We start from the raw sequence: 22788 nt of genomic DNA, 5'->3' as shown, positions 1-22788 counted from the left end.
TATAAATAAAAACATCTTCCAGATGACATAAATTCACAAAACAAACAAACATTGTTTGACTTTTTGACCACTTGAATGCAGTTTAAGAAGTACGAGTCTCTGCAGGTCAGCTCACCTAAACATAGACACAGAGAGGAGGCTGGATTCTGACCAGGTCCAGTTTATTCAAGAATGACTGGGGCCCGTTTTGTATTCTGTAGCTTTGTGGCTTTCTTTCAGTCATTTGCTTTTTGGATGGATTGTTTTAATACTCAGAACTATTTGGGTTCAGTCTGGCGATACTCTGTTTGGATGATTGAGTGAAAATTTATTTATGCATGTCAGATAAGGCCTAGTTTTCCACAGACCTGTATAGAAAAGGATTGAACATTTTACACTTATGAAGACCTCTGCATGCTAGCTTACAGTTATGTGATATAAAATATTATATGCAGTTTGCCACCCAGTGAATACTTTCAAAGTTCACTCTCATTTTTAGCCTTAGTTTGGTTTCCACCAACTCCAAAGGAAACACATTATGTGGTCCTTTAGCTCATTGCTACACTGGTCACTGTGTAGCAATGCGTGCTCAACAGCTAAGTTGTCTTAATATCATTTTTGTGCAGGTTAAGTTGGTTTATTAGAGCTTTTTAAATCAAAACAGAATCACTAAAAAGCAAACTAATACAGTAGGACAGAATATTGAAACTGGTTCAAGCTGTTCATGTTCACAAAATATTGCACAGCCTGGTTTTGCAGATTTATTTTATTTGAAAAAAGCATCGACCAGATCGACTGAAAACCTCAGTGAAACAATCAGTCAGCCAAAACATTAAAACCACCTGCCTAATATTGTAAGGTCACTGATGTTTCATCAAAACAGCTGTGACCCCAAGACTCCCAGAATCCTGTGAAATCTGTTACTGACCAGCTGACTCCACGTTTGTGTGATGGGTGGGGTATGTCAGAAAGACATCGACATGAATACCAGGATCCAAGGTAAGTGACTTTACTGTCAGTGGCAGCTGGTTAGTGTGTACCAACAGGAAGCTGAAGTTGTCCAGTATAGTAGGGAAAGTTTATTTACTGTACCCTAAAAATCAGTCTTGATATGGATTTCTAGTAAAATGTAAAATACAATGAAGAGTTCAGTACTCAAACACAAACTCATACAAATTAAAAATGCAACATTTCATGTAGCTCTGGGACAGCAGAGCCTGGCTCCCACATTTACAAAATGAATTTCAGTCTGAGATGGCATCTACTTTATACCACATTTATTGATATCTGAGGCTGTAGGAAACAGGAAACAGAATCTTTTCTAGCATGATAGCTCAGAAAGTTGTCACTTGCGTAATACATTTTATTCATGTCACCTATAGTAGATGATAGAATTCCACCTCCTTTTAAACTACCGTATAGCACCTGTTTATCCAATCCAGGTGGTGTCTCAGAATGAATCTTAGTTGGCTTTGACAGCACATCAGTGTAAAGGTACTTATAAAAACACAGAAGTAGAAAGTTTTTTCTTCAATCATACCAAATACTTTCTAATTTTCTACTGCCTGTTAAATAGTGAAGATGATGTGGAGAGCTGGCTTTGCTTTGTAGAGTACATAAATACTTTTTCCTAAAAGCTAAAGGTTGTTTATATGTGAATCTTAAACATTCATATTTATCATTTTTGTGATCAACACCACAGCTTCACATGTTAAAAAACAGCATGTATTAGCATGCCTGTTCCATCTCTAGTAGATGCCCAGTTGGTCCCAGAAGTCGCATATATGGTTTCTGGTTCCCACTTGTGCATGGGAACGCACAGTGAAGTTCATGACTAGCCAGCTGCTGGTGTCAGAATAGAGAGGCCAAACGGGCAGACGCTGTTCCTGGCAGAAAGTCGTCTGTTGGGCCCTGGAGGAAGGATCACCAGTGTGAGCGAAGGCTCCCCAGTAGCACAGCATCCGATTGGACAGCAGCTTCTCTGATGGTGACAGGGTGAAGTTGGCCACTGAGGCTGAGTGAAAGAGAAAGGGCAGCTCTGCGCCATGGCACGAATGCTGATAGCAGAAAGTGAGACCTGACCAGATGCGGTGGTCTGAGATCACATGGTCGAAAACATACATCCACACCTTGCTGTCTTCTGCTGTGCCAGCACGTGCCGACCTCCTTGATGGACACAAGAAGACGAAGTCGGTAACAATCTGGGGAAGAGAGAGATGGTTAAATTCCTTTTTAAAAAAATGATTTGAATGATTTCTCTTGAAATGTTATACAGGCAAGTTTGTTGTATGACGATAAAGCCTACTGACTGATGATCACTTTCAACTGTTTTTCCTGTAGTAATTTAACAGATGAAGATTGGAATAAAATTTGGTGAAGATACCCATGGTTCTGGGACAATAAGTTATTATGACCTGCAATTAACAAGCAGATTATAACAGATTATATCACTCTGTGGAACCATAACTCTTCTGGTAGCACCGTCGGATATCTCATGGCTGAGTTAGCACAAAAATAAATACTAGTGTTAGCTACTGGATTGAAATTTAGGCTACACTTTTCTCTCAGGATGATGTGTAATGACTATCACAGTCCTGGATTTATATCAGCTTCATGACTCACAGCACACAAACAGCAATCATTCCCCTGCCTCTTGTCATGTGACAGCTCAGAGAGGCTCAAGTCACCAACCTGAACTGGACAAGTATAAGAGGATGGATGGATGGCCATACTCCTAATTTTTATCAGCTTACGACTATAATAATTTAAACGACTGTTGATTCAGATTAGGTATTTTCAGCCATGGTGTTATGTTGCATATACTGGCTAAGCAGGCCCTACTAATCAGATGAATACAGCTCACTAACATGAAAACTATTAAACCTGGAAAGAAAACGAAATGAACAACCTGTTTTCAAGTTGAAGAAAAATTCAGGTCTGTGCATTACAGTACATCTGCTTGCACTTGCTGTGTGTAAAAAAAGAAAATGAATAACTAATTAGCCTTGCATCTACAAAGAGATGGGCTAGGGGCAGAGCAGCAAAAACTGTTGTTCCCTCTTGGCTAAAAAGAAGCAAAGAAAATGAAGGTAGACTGTCTTCTCCTGCCTGTTACCTAGAAACCAATGTGTCTTTTTCAGCACCACACAACCCGCACCCACACAGCTGCACATCTGAAACCTGAAAACAAACACGTCGACTTTGATGGGACTCTCTCTCTCTCACTTACTCACTTTTTCTTTTTTATCTCCACCAGTGTTTGTGATCATGTCTCACATATTCAAGTCAATACAAGCACAGACGTTGAATTATGCCATGTCTACTATAAGTAGAGCGATGCTTTTCAAATCACCTTTTCCTCACTTCTCTCTATACTCTCCAATGTATCCTCTTTTTGCTAAAAACTGTTTTTGCTTTTGGGCACACTAGAAAAAATTGCATTCAATAACTGTTTGAACAATGGTGTATTCATCTGTAGGTGTGTTTAGGTAAAGTACATTTCAACAGTGCTGCATTCACTTACTCATCTTGACATACAGTATGTCAGCAAGTGATACATTCAATTAATGACATGTTTAGTTATATCAGAGGTCATATCACAACCATTTTCAGTAAATGTGGCCATTGAGGTTATCAGGTGGCACTATGCCATATTGCCCATCCTCATGAAGTCTTGCATACTGGCAATACCATGTTGCCAGTATGGGAGAGAGCCCAAAGCCCAAGTATGAGATGTCCAGTCATCAGAACATCACAGAAACCATACTGCCCAAGCTGTACCACTTTGTGAAAAGCACATCAACAATCTGTGCCAGGACTTTTCAAGCTTTGGCTTCCATATGCAAACCATTTTCAGGGTTCATGCTAGCCAAGACATATTACGTTTGTTGTTTCTGTTCACATTGTGCTCCAGGACAAAATCAAGATCAAGGCCAAGAGTGACACTGGATTCTAGCTTGCAGTGTGCCTCTCACACACTATCATAAACCTTCTGCAGTTGTGTTAGTGCTGGGTTATAAATGCATCACCATGGAAATGCATACAACCTTTGCTTGTTGCTGCTCTGAAGTATACTGCTAAAAAAAAATTAGAAGAACACTTCAAAAACACATCAGATCTCGGGGGGGGGGGGGGCATACTGGATATCTATACTGATATGGAATGAGGGTGATAGTGGTGGACCTGCCAAATCTGGCGTTGAAGTGATGTAAACCTGCATTCTTTTTCATACCAGGAGGTGACTCTGGTGGTTGCAAAAATTCTTCCAGATGTACTGAAGGCTATGGGATCATGGCCATGATGTCTGGTTTCAGCAGCAAAGCCACACAGCCTGAGGCCAATGGCTACATCCAACTTTTATATAGAATCTATGTATCCAACTGATGCAAAGTTCCTGTAGAGCACTACACTTAGGCTGATGTGTGCTCTGGTCGGTTCTTGTTGACCTTTTTGCAAAAACTGTAAAAAATTTGTTGCCACATCAATTCTATAATTCTGTGAGATCGTAATAAAGCTGATAGAAGCTCCCTCTTTACTGGAACTGCTCACAGTGATAGCAGCATTTCACATAAAGTTGATAAGCTTGTCAGTAAATCAGCTAAAATTCCCCTTTGCACAAAATGAAGTCTCAAGCACCATTCTCATTTTTCCTGAGCTTTTATGACAGCAGAAGTGTTTATAATTCTGCAATAGAGAGACTTGTCACAGAGCTCATAGAGGTGATGAATGGGGTTTTCAAAGGGAAAGAAGATGATTATGTTAGTTGTGTTCTTCAGGGTGTGTTCAGAGATACTGTGTTTGTTTAATGCACAGAAAATCTGCATACCCCATGACCTAAAAACTGTAGGAGTAAAGTTGAGCTCTCCACATCTGCCCCCTTTGTGACTGGTTGACCTTTGTGCTGACTGCTTTGGTCCTCAGGAGAAGTGGCATTTATAAAGACATACAGGAAGTATGTGCATGTGGAAGAGCCTATCCCTACTGCACAGTGAACTGTGAGGATTGAGTATTAGGACGGTGTTTAGAAGTGTAAACACCAGGAAAGTGGCTGGACCAGACGGTATTAGCAGACTTGTCCTTAAGACCTGCGCTGACCAGCTGGCACCTGTGTTTACACTGATATTAAACCTTTCACTGAAACTATGTGTGATTCTCACCTGCTTATAAAAGTCCATTATAGTTCATGTCCCCAAGAAACCACACCCCAGCAGCCCTGATGACTTCAGGCCCATAGCACTCACCTCTGTGGTGATGAAATGTTTTAAGAGACTCATCAAGATGTTCATCACCTCCTCACTGCCCACCACCCTTGACCCACTACAGTTTGCATACCGGACAGGCAGATTCAAAGACGACGCCATAACCTTCCTCCTCCACAAGACCCTTTCCCATGTGGACGTTGGTAAGGAGAACTATGTGAGAGTGCTGTTTGTAGATTACAGTTCAGCATTTAACACCATAGTCCCCTCCAGACTGGTCTCTAAGCTGTTGGACCTGGGCCTGGGCCCATCCCTGTGCAGGTGGGTTTACAGCTTCCTGACCAGCAGACCACAGGTGGTAGGAGTGGGTCACCTCACCTCATCCTCCCTCACCCTCAACACCGAATCCCCCCAGGGCTGTGTGATCAGCCACCTGCTGTACTCACTGTATACCCACGACTGTGAGGCCACATCAGAATCCAACATCATCATCAAGTTTGCTGACGACACAGCTGTTGTGGAACTAATCTACCACAATGGCATCCTACAGGAGGGAGGGCTCCCACCTGGAAAACTGGTGCCGGGAGAACCACCTTCTGCTTAATGTCAGCAAAACAAAAGAGCTCATTGTGGACTTCAGCAGGAAGCAGCAGAGGGACTACCATCCACTTCTCATCAGTGGTGCTGTGGTGGAATGAGAGGACACTTGGCGTGACCATTTCACGGGACCTGTCCTAGACTCATCACATTAACAACACTGTGAAGAAGGCCAGACAGCATTTCTACCTCCTCAGGCGGCTGAGAGACTTGATGCTCCCACTCAAGGTGCTCAGGAACTTTTACACCTGCATCATCAACAGCATCTTGCATGGAAGCATCGCCACCTGGATGGAAAACTGCACTAAACAGGACTTCATGGCCCTTAAAAGGGTGGTCCGTTCAGTTGAATGGACCATCAGAACCACCCTCCCTGACCTGCAGGACATTTACACCAAGCAGTGCAGGTCAAAAGCTAAGAAGATCCTTAAATAGCCCAGTCACCCCGGATACTCAGGCTTTTCCCTGCTCCACCTACAGTGAATTTAGAATGTCTTTGGGCCTGAAAGGAAACTGGAGCACCTAAAGGTCACCCCCAGAGGGACATGAAGAACATCAAAACTCCACAGTCATAGGTAGGAGATTCAAGCCCAAAACCTTCTAGCTGCGAGGCAACAGTGCTAACCTCAGACCCTCATGCTGAGATTGAAGTCAGAAACTAAATTGTTCCAGTGTAAATTTGGTAGAAAACAAACATTTCAGCCAATAAATACAGCATAAACATTACCGTGTCACACATGTATGAAAACTGCTATTCAAAACGGCAAAACAAGATCTATGCTACGTCATTCAAAAGGACACAAAAAATAGGACTTCAGGCACACATCTATCTGGGTATGCTGGGTTCCATATATGAAAAAATAGAGAAACAGAACTGCTTTAGCTTTATCTTTTGCAATTTTGTGGCATAATGATTCTACTGCTGCATCTAAATTATTGTAAATATGATTTATAAGATGCAACATGTATTGTTTACGTTGTGGTAAGATGAACATCACCAGCTGAGCTTACCTATGTGGCTCGGGGTTGGTTTCCCTCAAAACCACCATTTTGGTAAACCTCCTGTACTATGCCACAAAACACAACAATAAAAGGCTTTGACAGGAAATAAGCATTACTTTGTGAAAAATGAACTTGCTCACTGCTTCACTATTTTTCCTTCTACAGAAAATCACATGACACATGTCACATGACAAAAACTGTGTGTGGCTGTTCACATACATGTGGTTGGTCAACTTTACCCCAGGCTCATCTTATCCAACGCTCGACCTAAACCAAACTTGCCTTTTTTTAAGCACCCCTGTAAATGTGATTATGACTCATGATTGCAACTGTGCAGACTAAAGCAGAGCAATAACAATAAAAAGCTGTCAGTACATAATTAATCTCAATCATCCATTTGTATTCATTACAGTGTATTTAGATTTTGGACAGATATATTCATATACTTTGTGTGTGTGTGTGTGTGTGTGTGTGTGTGTGTGTGTGTGTGTGTGTGTGTGTGTGTGTATATATATATATATATATATATATATATATATATATATATATATATATATATATATATATATAGCTCTTTCCTAACTCCTGATGGAAATATCTGGCTTTGTACCTGGAAAACTCTCCTGTACATTCACCAGCTCGTTGCTAACTTTCTTTGCTGTTCGGTGCCGACAGATAGTACTTATGTATACCTTGGCCTATATATCTTGGATTTATCAAAGCTCCCTCTCTGAAAGCAGCTACTTGAAAATGAGGTTGATGACATCAGTGAGACTAAGCCGTAGCAATAAGTGATGCTAAAACACTCTGTGGGGAATCGCAAAGGCAACTGATAATCCTCTGCGGGTCGGTCACAAGGTCTAACACCGTTCACGTTACATGGAACCCTTTAGACTCACAGATCCAACTAAAACATTGCAGCTTGTGACATGATACTGTTTAAGATTACACTCAGGTACCAGCTGATTTTGTATATTTAGTTTGACCCAATGTGGTATAAAACAGTATAGAGTTTATAATGTTCAAGGTTTTTTTTTTATTGTTTTTGACTTTACAGTATTTTTAAAGGTTGTACTTAAATTGCATAATAATTAGTGATTTTGTTATTCACCCTGCCCTCATTAATACAAATGGGATGTCAGTTGACCCAGTTGGTCTTTCCTCCTCTGGAAGCCTCTTCTGTCTTCTGCTTAATCTGTGATTCCTCAGCTCATCCCTCCTGTCATTGTAGATGTTCAGGAGAGACGAGTTGCTTCTTAGTGGAGCAGTCAGGCTGAATCTCAAGCAGACAACCTCCCTGACTCCAGGTGGTCCAAATGATTCACCCATACAAATGATGGAGGTGAGAAAAAAAATTGCTGTCAGTCACAATAAGAGACAGTGGAGTTGTAGCTCCCTCTGTAGGCAAGTTAAAGCATTTGTTTGAAAAGGCAAGCAGCACTGAAGTCTAGAAGGCTGCTTATAATGCCAGAGTTTGATGCAAGGTGAAATGTTCTTATCAGTCTGCTCTTGAGGAAACACAAGATTTTTCAAGTTAAATTTAGCAGCAAGAGTCCAATTGTTTTCAGTTCCCCCATCACTCATTAGACACAGAGAAGCTGCAGACAGCACAACACAGCTGGGTTCTCGTTACACACCGAGCACTGGCCGGGAGGGTTATTGATCCATGTGTGATGTCCTGCCTCACACAGTCACCCAATGAGTGGTTATTGATGCACTGTGTGTGTTTGGGTGTGTGGCAGAGCAATCTGTGTGAGAGCATTCACTGTTCAGTCTGTGAGCAAGAGGAAAAATGGAACAGAACAAAACCTCTTCAAATGCAGCTTATTATGTAAATGCATGCCGTTTTCTTTTTTACATAAGCTTTTTGACTTCTTGAACACAGATGGCACATTAGGTCTGCAGAGATGTTCTGCTTTGCAGTTTCTCACAAATCATTGTCTAAATGTAAAGCTGCCTGACAGTTTCCTGACAGCCACCAGATATGACTGAGGTAAAAACGAAGCCACAGCAAATGGAGGAATATTAATTATATGCACTTTATTGGATCAAAAGCAGCACACTTCGGAAACTTTCCCCTCTGTGAGCTGAACATTTCTCTACATGTGAACTCTTCTCCAAGCTTTAATCAGTGTGCCCTGTAGCAAAAGAAAATGCATGCAAGTGACTCTAGATAATTAGCCTTTAGTCTCCTCAAAACTTTGTCTGGTAGGCATGCATAATTATTGTCATATTTTCAAGGCTGGCAATGGAAGCTAGGGGTTATGCTTTTAATGAGTGAGGGGAAACATTTCCTCTTTTTAAAGGAACAGCAGTAATTAATCATTGTAACATGGCAGCAAATTTTTCAAAACAGCTACATTAAAATGTTTCCCAGCAGCACTAAGAATTTTCAGCCACGCACAGACATTTGCGCTGACCCCCAGTCCTCTGGAGAAGCACACTTCGTAGAGAAATGCAGGACAGCTCCACTGCACAGTCAACTGTGACTGAATACTAAACATGTGCCACCTCCTGACCCCCTGTAGTTTGCAGAGGCTGACACCTTACACTTTGCATCAAAATTGCTGCCAGAAAACTGCTGGTGGGTCCTTTTTTTTTTCTCTGCTGTGTCAACATTTGTTTGTCCACTGTATTTTTACAGCTTTTAACACACTGATGAAAATGACTGATAAACACAGCTAGTTTGTAGCCATGCTATCACTTCTGGATGGTGCTGTGATCCAAATACCAACATCAGCATGCTAACAAAGACATGCAACATAACATGTTGTTTTGCTTACCAGGTTAGTTCCTAAATGTTATTGTGTTAACATTTGGGAACATTCTAACATGCTAACTATTACAAATGTCAAACATCTGAGGCAATTTATCATAAAAATACTGTTAACTGGAAAATGAGGCAGATGTTCACACTGGAAGCATCATCATTAATAATTATTAATGCTGCCAATATGTGGAAATATAGAGGAAAGACCCCTACAAACAGATGTAAGTGACAAATCCATCTTCTGCTCCTGTTAAAGGTAGCATGACTGTGTGAGATAGAGATCAAAACCATGAGAGCTGGACACCTTTAATTCAGTTCAGTTCAATTCAATTTCTATAGTACCAAGTCATAACAACAGTCACCTCAAGGTGATTTATATCACAAGCTAAAGCCCATAGAATAATACAGAGAAAACCCCAACAATCAGTCGACATACAATGAGTAAGCACTTGGCGACAGTTGGAAGGAAAAGCTCCCTTTTACAGCAAGAAACTTCCGGCAGAAACAGGGAGGGGCAGCCATCTGCCGTGACCGATTGGTGGTGAGGGGAGAGAAACAGGACAAAAGACACACAGTAGAAGAGAGTCAGAGATTAATACTAATGTAGAGTCTAAACACATAGAGTGAAAAGAGGTGACTGAGGAAGAAATACTCAGTGCATCATGGGAAGCTTCCACCAGCCTCAGCCTATTTCAGCACAACTAAGGGAGAGTTCAAGGTCACCTTATCCAGCCCTAACTATAAGCTTTATCAAAAAGGAAAGTTTTAAGCGTGCAGCATTTTAGATCAGCTGAAGGCTTTTCAGGGAGTTTTTTTTAAGACAGACCGATAATGATGAATTACAACAGTCCAGCCTAGAAGTGATAAATGCATACACTAGTTTTTCAGCATCACTCTGAGACAGGATGTTTCTAACTTTAGAAATATTGTGCAAATGCAAAAAAGCAGTCTACATATTTGTTTAATATGTGCATTGACAGACATGTCCTGGTCAAATATGACTCCAAGATTCCTCACAGTGTTACTTGAGGTCAAGGTAATGCCATCCAGAGTAAGTGTCTGGTTCCACATCAAGTTTCTAAGGTTTGTAGGGCTGAGAACAATAAGTTCAGTTTTATCAGAATTTAGAATACATTCCTGTAGTTTAACTAATTGATGTGTGTCATCTGGATTTATGGATAAATAAAGCTGGATATTAACTGTATAGCAATGAAAATATATGTAATGTTTTCTAATAATACTGCCTAAGGGAAGCATTTATAATGTAAATAGAATTGGTCCTAGCACGGAACCCTGTGGAACTCCATAATTAACCTAAGATGAAATATATAGCGCCAAATCATGACAAACAGTCACCTCAAGGTGCTTTATATTGTAAGGTAAAGACTCTACAATAATAATATTGCTGCCTGATGACAGGCAGCAATGTCTAACAGGCAATGTAGTGGGCGAAGAAGGCTCTCCATTTACCTGAACAAACTGGAATCTATTATATAAATTTGATTTAAACCACTGCAGTGCAGTACATTTAATACCTAATACTATTGAAAGTGGCTATATGTAATGATGTATCTGTGAGATTGTTGTGAATAATTTTTTATCTAATGGTTAAAATTTTATCTATGAAGAAATTCATGAAGTCATTACTAGTTAAGGTTAAAGCAATACTCGGCTCAATAGAGGTCTGACTCTTTGTCAGCCTGGCTACAGTGCTGAAACAAAACCTGGGCTTGTTCTTATTTTCTTCAATCAGTGATAAGTATGGAAGCTATGGAAGCTTGCTTCCGCCACAAAAAAAAAAACAATCACCATCCGTAACTCAGAATTTCGAGACGTTTTTTTTATAGAGCAATTTTGAGGAAACAAAAAACAAACAAACTAGGGTGCCGCTTAAGTCTTGTAATCTAATGCACTCATCTTTATATACCACTTTTGTACTCTTACTGACCAGTACAAGTCACATTTTAATCATACATTTGTATGTTGTATTATTCTATACACTTTATCTACCTCATATTAATGACCAATCTAGAACCAGCCTCCTAACATTCATGTCTTTGGAATGTGGGAAGAAGCTGGAATACCCGGAGGGAATCAACACGAACACAGAAAGAGCCTGTAAACTCCACAGAAGCCAACCAGGAGATTCAAATCAGTAACCTTCTTACTGTGAGGCGGCAGTGTGAATGTACCGTGCTGTTAATCATATTTATGTGATTATGATTATTGTGTTGAGTGTTGTGTTGTACATTTAGGTCTTGAGAGGCACGAAAATGACCTGAGGGAGGTTTACAGAGGCACAGAATGTCAGGCTGACTGTCAACCCTATGCGTCATGTATCAGTGTGATGTAATCCTATTACATTTGGACTACATCCAACACAACTTGGTCTGTTTGACCAATCTGTGTATTTGTCACATTTACATGTTTCATATCATCAAATACATTTTAATAAATGTTAATATTAGACAAAGATAACCTAAGATAAAATGCAGTTTTTAAACAATTATTTAATTTATCAAGGAATGAAAAGCTATCCAAATCTACCTGGTCCTTCAGAAAATACATATCTTTAAAGTATTTGATTTATTAAAATAGAATTTTACAGCAATCATTTTATAGGTTCAAACTTTGTACCTTAAAAATTTTAAGTAAATCTGAGATGGTCGAGCAGAAAATGTTAAAATCATTCTGATTTGAGATGAAATGACCCAAGTAGAATCTGTCTGACTAAGTGAAGCAGGCTAAAAGATTTCAAATAACAACACATCATGCCATGATCTTAAAAAAAAAAAAAAAACACCTGAGAAACAAGATCACTGACATCTATCAGTCTGGAAAGGGTGACAAAACCATTTCAAAGAGAAAACTTGGAACAGTGGGGTACCTTCCAAGGAGTGGCTGGCTTACCAAAATTACTCCAAGATCATCCAATGGCTCATCCAGGAAGTCACCAAAGAACCCAGAACAACATCTAAAGAACTGCAGGCCTCACTTGCCTTGGTTAAGGTCAGAGTTCATGATGCAACAATAATAAAGAGAATGGGCAAAAATGGCATCAACATGACTGCAGTTCTTGCCACCAAGGGAGGCACAACCAGTCATTAGGTTAAGGAGGCAATTACTTTTACATATATGGCCGAGTAGGTTTGGATAGCTTTTTTCCCCTTAACAAATGACATCATTTAATAAAAAACAGGGTTTTGTATTTGTTTAGGTTATCTTTGTCCAAAAATCTGTTTGATTATCTGAAACATATAGCCCAAGAGTGACAAATCAGGATGGGGCAAATACTTTTTCGCAGCACAGTGAATACAATCTCAGATTAATTAACAACAACACATAACATATTACAGCGTATCATTATTTATTTAGGTAAAAAAAAAAACTAAAACTAAGTTCTTGTGATTTATGCGCGGCTCTTGAGGTCCTTCTGTACCATTTTAATCAGGTTGAGGTTTGGAGTGTAACAGGACCACTGCAACACTTTGATTCTTTTCTTTTTCAGCCATGCTGTTGGAGTTTTGCTGGTGTGCTTGGGATCATTGTCCTGTTGGATGACCTAGTTTTAGAGAGAAGAGACTCTCTCCTGGCAACTCTTCCAGACAAGCTGTACTTGTTCAGTTTTTTTCTAGTTGTACTGCCTTGAACCTTCATATTTAACATGCTAACTGAGGCCTGTAGAGTCTGAGAGGTATCTGGGGTTTTTGCATTTTTTTTTTCACTGCACAATCTGCCATTGCTGTGAATTTGTTGGAACATCCACTCCTGGAAAGATTGACAACTGTCTGGATTGTTTTCCACTCTGTGGAATGATGGACTTCAAATTGTTTGGAAATGGCTCTGACTGGTCCCGCATTAAACGGCAGCAACAGTTGCTTCTGTGAGATCATCACTGATGTCTCTCCTCCTTGCTATCGTGTTAACTGATACTTCAATGTTCCAGAGCAGCAAACTGCCAAAACCTCTGCTTTTATAGGGGTGCTCACTCTTGAGGATGACCAATTAATCAAGTGCATTTTAATATCAGCACCTGGCTGCTGCCTCCCCCCTAAACGCCTATGGAAGTAGTTAATTTTAATTTTGTTTTACTCATATGTAAGTAGTCAGGCAGGAAAATGTATACATGTTATGGAGTGTAATGAATAAGATTCCTTATTTGCTGCTTTAACAGTCAAATGTTTGCCATGTAACCAGCATTAACTTCTTGTATTTTATATTGAGTAATCAAGCATTTGTTTTAACAATATCACCAAAAGAAATCATATTTAGCTTTAGTCCTTGTGGTTTAACCTTCTCATATAAAAGCAATTCTAACATTAAAAAGACTGTGTTGAGCTCCTCTTACCTGAGCCAGCATGTTCCTGTGATCAGCATCCCTGTACAGGGGCATGTACTTGTGCAGGATCCGCAGGGTGTGCTGTTTAAAGATGGCTGTGATGTACACAGTGCACTCCACTGCAGAGACTGGCTTGTTGAAGACCCCGTACACAAACAGAACCCCCTCTTCAGAGGTTGTACCTGCAGGACAGAAACCGCATTACTTTAAACCAACAAGTAGATGTCTGTGCTGTGATTCATTTGCACGATGACTCTGCTTTCTGATTGTCTCTGTGTTCAAAAATCACTGTTAAACGTCACCTTCAGCTTTGTTATGATCTCGGAATTCTCATATCAAATAGTCAGATAACAAGAACCAGTGGGAGCTCAGCAGAAAGCAAACATCTGAGAGAATATGATATAAATCCTGAATAATAATGCAATGTCATTTCTCTTACTGTATGAGTTTCTGTGTGTTGCTGCGTACTCTTACCCAGCAGTATTGGCTTTTCTTTCTGCCAGTGGCCCTTTTGAAAGGCAGTGACAGCCTGCTCTTTGATTAACTCCCCATCGATATACGGACCCCATGTCTCAAAAACCTCCAGAAACCTGAACGGGTTCAAAATTTTGGAACCTGGGATCAAAAATAAATAGACTGAAAAAAAAAAACTGCCCGATTTTCAAGATAGAACAGAGAGCAAGTTAGAAAAGAAATTTACATTAAGCAACACGTTATATTAAATGTTATAAAAGCTAAAAATCTTTTATAATGTGGCTTGTTTGTCTGAGGAAGAGATGAGATGTCTTCTCCACAGTGCATTTTCCTGCCTCAGCCAGAAAATCAAGTTCACCGGACCAGAAAACTGCTGTTGATGATGTAATCATACACAGTGATACTGATCAAGAACAGTGTCAACCCTGCAGATATACTAAATCATCCTTTGTTATTCAGTAAAATTACTCTACTTGCCCCTTTAGAGGCTCATTGTTCAATCATAATGAGTTTGTTTACAAGTATCTCAGAATGAACATGTTTTTCACAGTCCTATGCATGCAAACATACTACAGTATATCCTGCCTTCTTATGTAATGTGTGGGCAGCAATGAGTGTTGCTCTAAATTTGGGGTTTGTGGTGTCCTACTTGTTTTCATCTGGGCGGCCAGGACGGCCTGCGGAGTGAGAGACAGCAGGCAGACAAAGTCGCTTGCAGAGCAGTTCGTCTGTTTAGCAAAGTCTTTTCCCAGCTTCAGAGCATCATGTCTGTGAGAGATATGCAGAAAAACTAAATTACCGTTCAGCTTGAAGTCGTCCAGCTTTAGCTTTTTGACAGCTCAGTGTCTTTAAAAGGGTTAAAGCAATTTGAAACCCCAGTGAAGCATGCATCAGTCTGACATCAGTACCCAGTATGGCCCTGAGCTGCTAGCTCCTCACCTGGTCTTCAGTGGGATGGAGAAGGGCAGGCTCTGTAGAATGGCCTGTTTAAACAGGGGGTTGCTGCTCTGGATCATCAGGTGAAGACTTACCGACTGAGCACCTGCGCTCTCCCCAAATACTGTGACCTGATTAAGAAAAAAGAAAAAAAATTAAAAAGTGAGCATTGCTAGTCAACAGTCTTTTAACTTGATGTCTTGTACTTATTTCATGTCAAAGAAAATATGAACATAATGGTGTGGGTCAGAGTTAGTGAATATACTATATTCATTCACTTTGTAATTTGGAGTCTTGATGCTTGTAGTTTCAAATATCAGTTATACTGTTTTTATTATTTAGATGCAACTTTTACCCTGAGTTCAACTGAGAATGATAATACACATATAAAACAACTACACAGCAGTGCTTTGAGCTAAATGCTAAGATCATATGCATAAACTAAGCAACTAAACATGGCATATTACACTGTCAGTACTGTCATGGTCCTCCTGTCCTTCTGGCTCATCCTTTCTCTCTCTCCTCTCCCCCTGTGTGTGTGTGTGTGTGTGTGTGTGTGTGTGTGTGTGTGTGTGTGTGTGTGTGTGTGTGTGTGTGTGTGTGTGTGTGTGTGTGATAATCACACCTTGTGTTTCAAGGGCTGGCCTTCCTCTGTTTCCCCACCTGGCAGTGATGAACTCACCTGTTAGTAACTGTCTGATTTGCTGGTCACTACTTACGTTGGAGGAAGACTTCAGTCAATGCCCGAGCATTACACTGGAAGCAGTTAGTGAAGTTGGCTCCTTCTACCTGTACATGCATGCATTGTGACTGTCTCAGCTGTTTGTTCTCCTCTGCGTAGGAGCCTGGGATTGAATCTGACTGAGTTACTGAGAGACAGAATTTCCCCTGTTGGAGAGATTATTCAGTGGAGTGTTGGAGTTCTGGATCCACTAACTGAGATTCCTTCTGATTCTGCCTGAAACCCAACTGTAAATAAACATGTTAACTTTTATATTCTGAGTCTGCGTTCTGAGTCCAATCTGCACTATATTTTATGACAATTATTTATTTAACAAAAATTAAGCTAAAATGTAGAAGCAGTGTGTGGGGGAAAAAGCTTTTTAGGAGGGTATGTACTAGACAGGTGCTGGTAATTAGATGCACTTGGTTAATTGATCAGTGAGAGTACCTCTATAAAAGCAAAACAATTTGAAGTCCATCTGCACCCAGAATGATTATTCACAAGTTGAAAAACATTTGAGGCAGTTACCAGTATTCTCAGGAGTGGATGTTACAATAAATTCAATAAGTTCAGGCGGTGCAATGCTCAGAGAGACTGCAAATAACTCAAGAGGTATATCTCAGACTCTACAGGCCTCAATTATCATGTTAAATATTAAAGTTCATGATGGTACAGTTAGAAAAGGGGTTGCCAGGAAGAAGCATCTTCTTTTTAAAAAGAACATGGCTGCACAGATTGGATTTGCAAAATTTGCATCTGAACAAACTACAAGACGTATGGAATAATAATAATGTCCTTGGGATAAATGATACCAAAGTGGAGACATTATGGCTATAATGCACAATGTCATGTTTGGTTAAAAAAACAATAATTATAGCATATCAACACAAACACTTCATACCAAGTATCAAGCACTTGATAGTTGGGTGATGTTTTATGAGTTTTTGGGGGGCTTTTCTCGCAGAGATAAGGCTATTCTGAGGTTTTGTGTGCAATGTCAAACATTTATTCAAATTGCTTATTATTTAAAATCTAGATCTCAATGACCTTAAGAGAACTGTACGTATTTGAAAGTCTGAAAACCTTAATGAACTGAAGCAGAAAGACTGATAAAAAGCACATGGGAGATTGATAAAGTCATACATAAAGTTACTGTAAGTTATTTCAAGTTACTTGAAGTTTTTGCTACTAGAAGTGGTTCTACAAGTTGTTCAGTCTTGGGGTGTATGTAGTTTGTCACACATTGCTTCTGCATTTTAGACATGGTGTAATACACCATATTGCCAAAAGTATTTGTTCACCCATCCAAATCATTGAATCCAGGTGTTCCAATCACTTCCATGGCCACAGAGAACTCGGTGAATTCCAGCATAATACTATGACTGCAAAAAGCTAGTCATGAAATTTCCTCACTACTAAATAGTCCAAAGTCAAATGTTAGTGGTATTATAACAAAGTGGAAGCAATTGGAAAAACTCAGGGGATCATGGCAGTCATTAAGAGTCATCATGTGGAAACTGTGAATATCTATCTTGTTTTGGAGCAGCTGTTCCCAAAACTTCGGGCTGGTCACGAGAGTGTTCACTGTTAACTTCCAAGACTACTGAGTGTCTACCTTCACAAGTAATCTCTGTAAAGCTCAAGGTTCACACAGATTTTTCTACAGATACCCCAGATGGTCATCTAAGGCCACCTACCAGCTGTTCAAATGTTTTGTTTGAGAAGGGCAACCAATCATAAGAAAGTTGGGTAATTTAAACTGTGAAAGCTGCTCCAGCAGAGACCAAAAATAAAATATAGTGTTGGAAAATAGTATAATAGGTCTAAACCAAATTGAGTGATATAATACAATGCAGGCTTTTATACATAATTAGTTTGAGCTGGATGTCCACTATCATGGTCATTTTTTTTCTCTTTTTATTTACTAAAAGAAGAGACTACTGAGCAGTGTTTGTTCCCACTGCTTAGCAGTGTGTGTCCATGACACAGTACTAAGCAGAGCAAAATAAAAAGGTTTCACAGTCTTTGAAGTCAGAAAATTTAATATTGTGCTTCAAAAAGTACACGGAATGAGTGCCTTATTTTGACATAATTATCCTAGGTGTGGGTGTGTGTCTGTGTGCTTGCTTGCCTTGCTGGGATCACCTCCAAACATAGCAATGTTCTGCTGGACCCAAAGAAGAGCCGCCTGCTGGTCCAAGATCCCATAATTCCCTGCAGCTGAGGTCTGAGGATCTTTTCCCGAAACAAGGAACCCAAATGCGCCTTCAATCATGAAGCAATTCACATAATCAGCAGGACATAATTGGCTCAGGCAAGACATTAATTTCCTCCAAGTTCCAAATTACCGTTCACATATATATGCTCCTGTTTTCAGTAGTGCAGGAAAGCAGAGTAATTACCAACAGGCTCAGCCATTTTAAAGTGCCACATAAACATTTCACACACACAGACATGCATACATGCGCTCTGTAATAAGTATTATTATTTTCAGTAAGTGATTCCACAATGTTCAAGCTTGTTGCCTTCCAAACAGTCAACTGCTAAAGTTCATCCTCATTTTATCCCTGCACACACAGTAACATTTAGAAGAGGTCATAAAGTGACACAATCATAGAGATGCCTACTCTAACTCACAAACTATTACACTGTAATAGGCCCATTTAAAAGTAATTTTTCTTACCCAGTCGGTACTCCAGGTTTACAACAACACTGTGGGTGAAGTTACTGATGAAACGTCCATCGTACAGAGGCTTGGAGGCAGATCCAGCAATGAAATCCCCACCATGGATCCACACCATGACAGGCAAGTGACTACGCAGAGGAGAGCTAAAGTCCACATCCAGCGGTATGAAGATGTTGAGGTAAAGACAGTCCTCACTGACCTTTTTCGAGACATGAAAGGACGCAGGTCAGTCCCTTTTTGTTGCCTGAAAATGTGGGTTATTTTTCTACTTTATTTAATAGTTCTGGCCTTGTGTGACAAGCAGGAACAGGAGGCAATAGCCAGCCAGGTGAAAGGCACAAACCACAGATGCAATATAAATACTTTAGTCACCTTTTGTGGTACAAACTAATTAGTAGACCCATGTCCAGCAGGTAACCATACTCGGGCGGTGCTCTGGGTTTCTTTTCATGTGATAAAGCAAACGTGCTTTTCTCATCATTAAATATGTCTCATATTTATTTTAGTATTTTTTTGTGTTCAGGTACTGCAGGGGTTTTTTAGAGGCATTTATTATTATTATTGATTCAGGGGTCTGTCATAACTTCAAAGCTGGAAAGACTTTTAGGCCAGTGCAGAGGTAATTATTGCTAATGATCAATAAATGTTAGCAAATTTGGAACCGCAGTGTTTGTACATATAGACCAAACTGACTACCAAGCATTTTAATATTTCTTTACTTTAGTACTTTAGTCAATTTTTTTGACTAAATAAGGATTTTTGTCCCTTTTGAGCCTTGCTGTGAATTCTGTCTCTCCTCCAGTCACAGGTGTCGTGTGTGGTTGGTGTACTGGGTTGGCTTGCTCACATTTTTTGAACTGATGTTATTAATATTGCTTATTTTCATTTTTCTTAAGTATTTTACATTTCTCACAGGTTAAATAGTCCCAGTGTTCCATCAGTGAATACTTGGACCTGGTTTTGGTGTGACAGCGCGTTCACTCATCTGCTACCTTTCCTGCCATTTCCTGTCATACTACTGACGGGCTTTCTGCAGCTATTTTGCCATCAATTATTTCCAAGCAGGAGATAATGTTAGCAGCAGTCTTACACTCCAGTTTATTAATCAGCCAAAGTTTCAGATTTTAACTCTGACTCTTAATCTTCTCCAGTTTTATTTGTTATTAACTGTCATCCACCAAATTCTTACTTTGAGTTTCTGTCTGATTTCTCAGACTTTTTATCTGATTTAGTGCTCAGATCAGATTAAATAATTATAGTGGGGTGATTTTAATATCCATGTAGATGCTGAAAATGGCAGCCTCAGCACTGCATTTAATCTATTATTAGATTCAGTTGGCTTTTCTCTTAAAATGTGAATGAACCCACCCACCACTTTAATCTCTGGATCTTATTCTGACATATGGCAGAGAAACTGAAGATTTAACAGTATTCCCTGAAAACCCTCCTTTTTCTGATCATTTCTTAATAACATTTACATTTAATAGTATTTTAATGGTATTTTTATTTAAGTTTGCAGTTACTTTCCAACGAAGTGTAAGGTAACGATAGGTGTCAGAAACTATTATCTCCACCTTAAAATTGTAGTCAGATCCCGCAACTCATTATCCATGAAGAGATCTTTTTTGGTGGACTGAGAGAACTAATGGCCTCAGTATGTCACAAATCCTGGCTGCAGCTCTGTAAAGAGAGGCCACGCCATGTGACCTGAGCCTTAAAATGTGGACTGAATTAAATTGATGTTCACTTTTACCCAAATTAATGGCCGCCATCTTGAAGTGCAGAAATCAGTCCCTGTAATGCATACATGACTTAGCTCATGCTCTCAAAAATAATGGCAGCTCTTTTGTTCCACCCACACTGTCTAATTGAATTGTATATGAAGCATTTTTGACATGTGAATGTTTATGTAACCAAAAGCTTAATCTGTGTCATGTGCACTATGGCTACGTTATCCCACATGTAGATCTAGCAGGTTAAACTCTGAGCATTGTTCTGTTAGAGTCACCTTATGACATGTCAACACATTAATCACATCCCCTCTGCATTATTATAATAAAGCTACACAGCAGAACACAGGCAGTTATTAAATTAATCTCCGGCTGTCACATTAAAGTGATATAAAACATCACAACTGCATAGAAAGAAGTGCAAAGTTGTAAATCCTTACACTCTTAGGACAATCCTCAGTCATAGCTCTACTGCAGAACTGCATGCATGCGGCTCTGGGGAAGGAGGCATCATAAACCCCCTGCCAAGGACTCACAGGTCTGGGAGGCTTCCAGCGGTAAGCCCCAACAGGGGGATCTGCGTACGGTATCCCATAGAATACATGGGCCTTATCCAAAGTAATCCCCTGAATCTGGCCATCTTTGGTTAACACCACTGGTCCGGCAGCCCCATCTGTATCCTGAGTGACAGGTTTGTCCTTGGTTTGCTGTGTGATTGCAGGGTCATCTCCTTGAGGTCCCAGCTCCTTGAGGAAGTTTGGCTTAAAGTCTTGGTTGATGAACGACTCATCTCTTACAAGCAGCCCGGGGTAGATATTTCTCAGAAAGCTGACAAGGTCGATGTCATCATCATTTTTTGTAACTCCTCCAGAGTAAAGCACTAAACTCAGTGTGCAGAGCAACAGCAAACAGTGCCAGTTCTCCATATTGTGATAGAATACTCTTAATACTTCCCCAGACTCAGCTGCCTAGATCATGATTTGAGTTGACTTATGGCTGCGGCCCCCAAAAGCTTGCAGCCTGAAACTCTCTGCAGGCTGTGCATGCTTGTGACTCCAATTTGGCTGGTTGCTTATTAAGATTAAACAGACAAAAGCTGCTCTGTCTGATTGCTGAGTGCTGTCCAGTAGACTCTGAACAGCTGGGTGCAGACACTGCGATGCAGGACCACTAATAGAGGACAGGTCGTCTTTCCTTTACTAATGTAATCATAGTCACACACAAGCAGTAAATGGGGATAAACCAAGCAGCAGGCTCCATTAACATGGATTTCTGTGGTTATATGAAAATCAGTTTCTCTTTTTAATCATTCAGGCTTATAAGTTAGTGATGTATAATTAAAACCAATACATTTATTAAGGGGCTTTGCTTTACAGGCAGAGGACAGCAAACACAAGGTACACAGTGCCATCTACAGGCCTTATGCACTGCAACATGCCACAGTTATTCTCTAAGCAGGGGTATGAACGGTCATTTACACAAAAGAATGCATATGCTTTGATATTTCATTCTTTCTTTTCTTTTTTTTTTCTTTTTTTTACATTTTTTCCTTTTCTAACAGAATATTCAAGACTCACATCTTCATCTGGCGTTTCTGAATTTAATATTTTTTCCAAAAATATTAAAACCTTAAAAAAAAATTTTATTTTCTTGCTTTTAATAATAATAATTACAGAGTGCTTTATCTGAATTTCACTTAAATCAGTACCATCAAACTGTAGCATCACATATAAAATTTCCCCATTAAACACAGAAAAATAGACGGTATGCTTCTTTCAAATGGACATTTTTTTTAAACATTGGTTAGTTAAATAATATTTTGCAGTTATAGATATGTTCATTCATAAATCTATTATTATTAATAACAATAAATATTTATTATTTTAATAAAGCTACCCAGCACAATATAAGCAATTAAAATAATGTCCACCTGTAACGTGTAATAACAGTGATATTCCACAGATTAATGAATCAGTAATTATGACCCTCTTGGCGCTCCCTGTTGTGCCATATAATAAAATCCTGGAAACACCCCAGTGTATTCACTATAATGTTTCTAATAAGGTTAAAACCGCAGCATACTACTGACAAGTGTGTATATATTGATTGCATGTCACAGAACAAGAGCTGAAAATATTTACACTTTATCATAAACTCATTATGATCAACAACCATAAATCATTAGATGTGCCAAAAAAGTGATTTCCTTCCATCCATCCATCCATTCATTTTCTTCCACTTATCCGGGGCCAGGTCACGGGGGCAGCAGCCATAAGCACAGAAACACGGACCTCCCTCTCACCAGCCACCTCCTCCAGCTTATCTGGGGGGACACTGAGGCGTTCCCAGGCCA

The 22788-nt window shown here is 39.8% G+C and overlaps 1 protein-coding gene across 2 annotated transcripts; it reads right to left on the bottom strand.

Annotated features, from left to right (window-relative positions):
- Positions 1-74: 74 nt before the first annotated feature.
- On the bottom strand, positions 75-21449 carry LOC115773470 (crystal protein). Of its 2 annotated transcripts, XM_030720221.1 has the most exons (8): positions 20876-21449; positions 18703-18904; positions 18151-18284; positions 15299-15426; positions 15009-15127; positions 14360-14500; positions 13895-14067; positions 75-2180 (listed from the first exon to the last, which is right to left on the bottom strand). In XM_030720221.1, exons 1-8 carry the CDS (start codon positions 21359-21361, stop codon positions 1728-1730), a joined length of 1836 nt encoding a protein of 611 aa, XP_030576081.1. In that variant the 5' UTR covers positions 21362-21449; the 3' UTR covers positions 75-1727. The 2 variants fall into 2 exon arrangements, with proteins under 2 accessions (XP_030576081.1, XP_030576080.1); XM_030720220.1 differs by lacking the exon at positions 14360-14500.
- Between the last annotated feature and the right edge of the window lie 1339 nt (positions 21450-22788).

Source organism: Archocentrus centrarchus, chromosome 23 (genome assembly GCF_007364275.1).
Source record: "Archocentrus centrarchus isolate MPI-CPG fArcCen1 chromosome 23, fArcCen1, whole genome shotgun sequence".
In the NCBI taxonomy this organism is placed as follows: domain Eukaryota; kingdom Metazoa; phylum Chordata; class Actinopteri; order Cichliformes; family Cichlidae; genus Archocentrus; species Archocentrus centrarchus.
The sequence above is the reverse complement of the archived record's forward strand: the minus strand, read 5'-3'. Positions and strand labels throughout refer to the sequence as shown.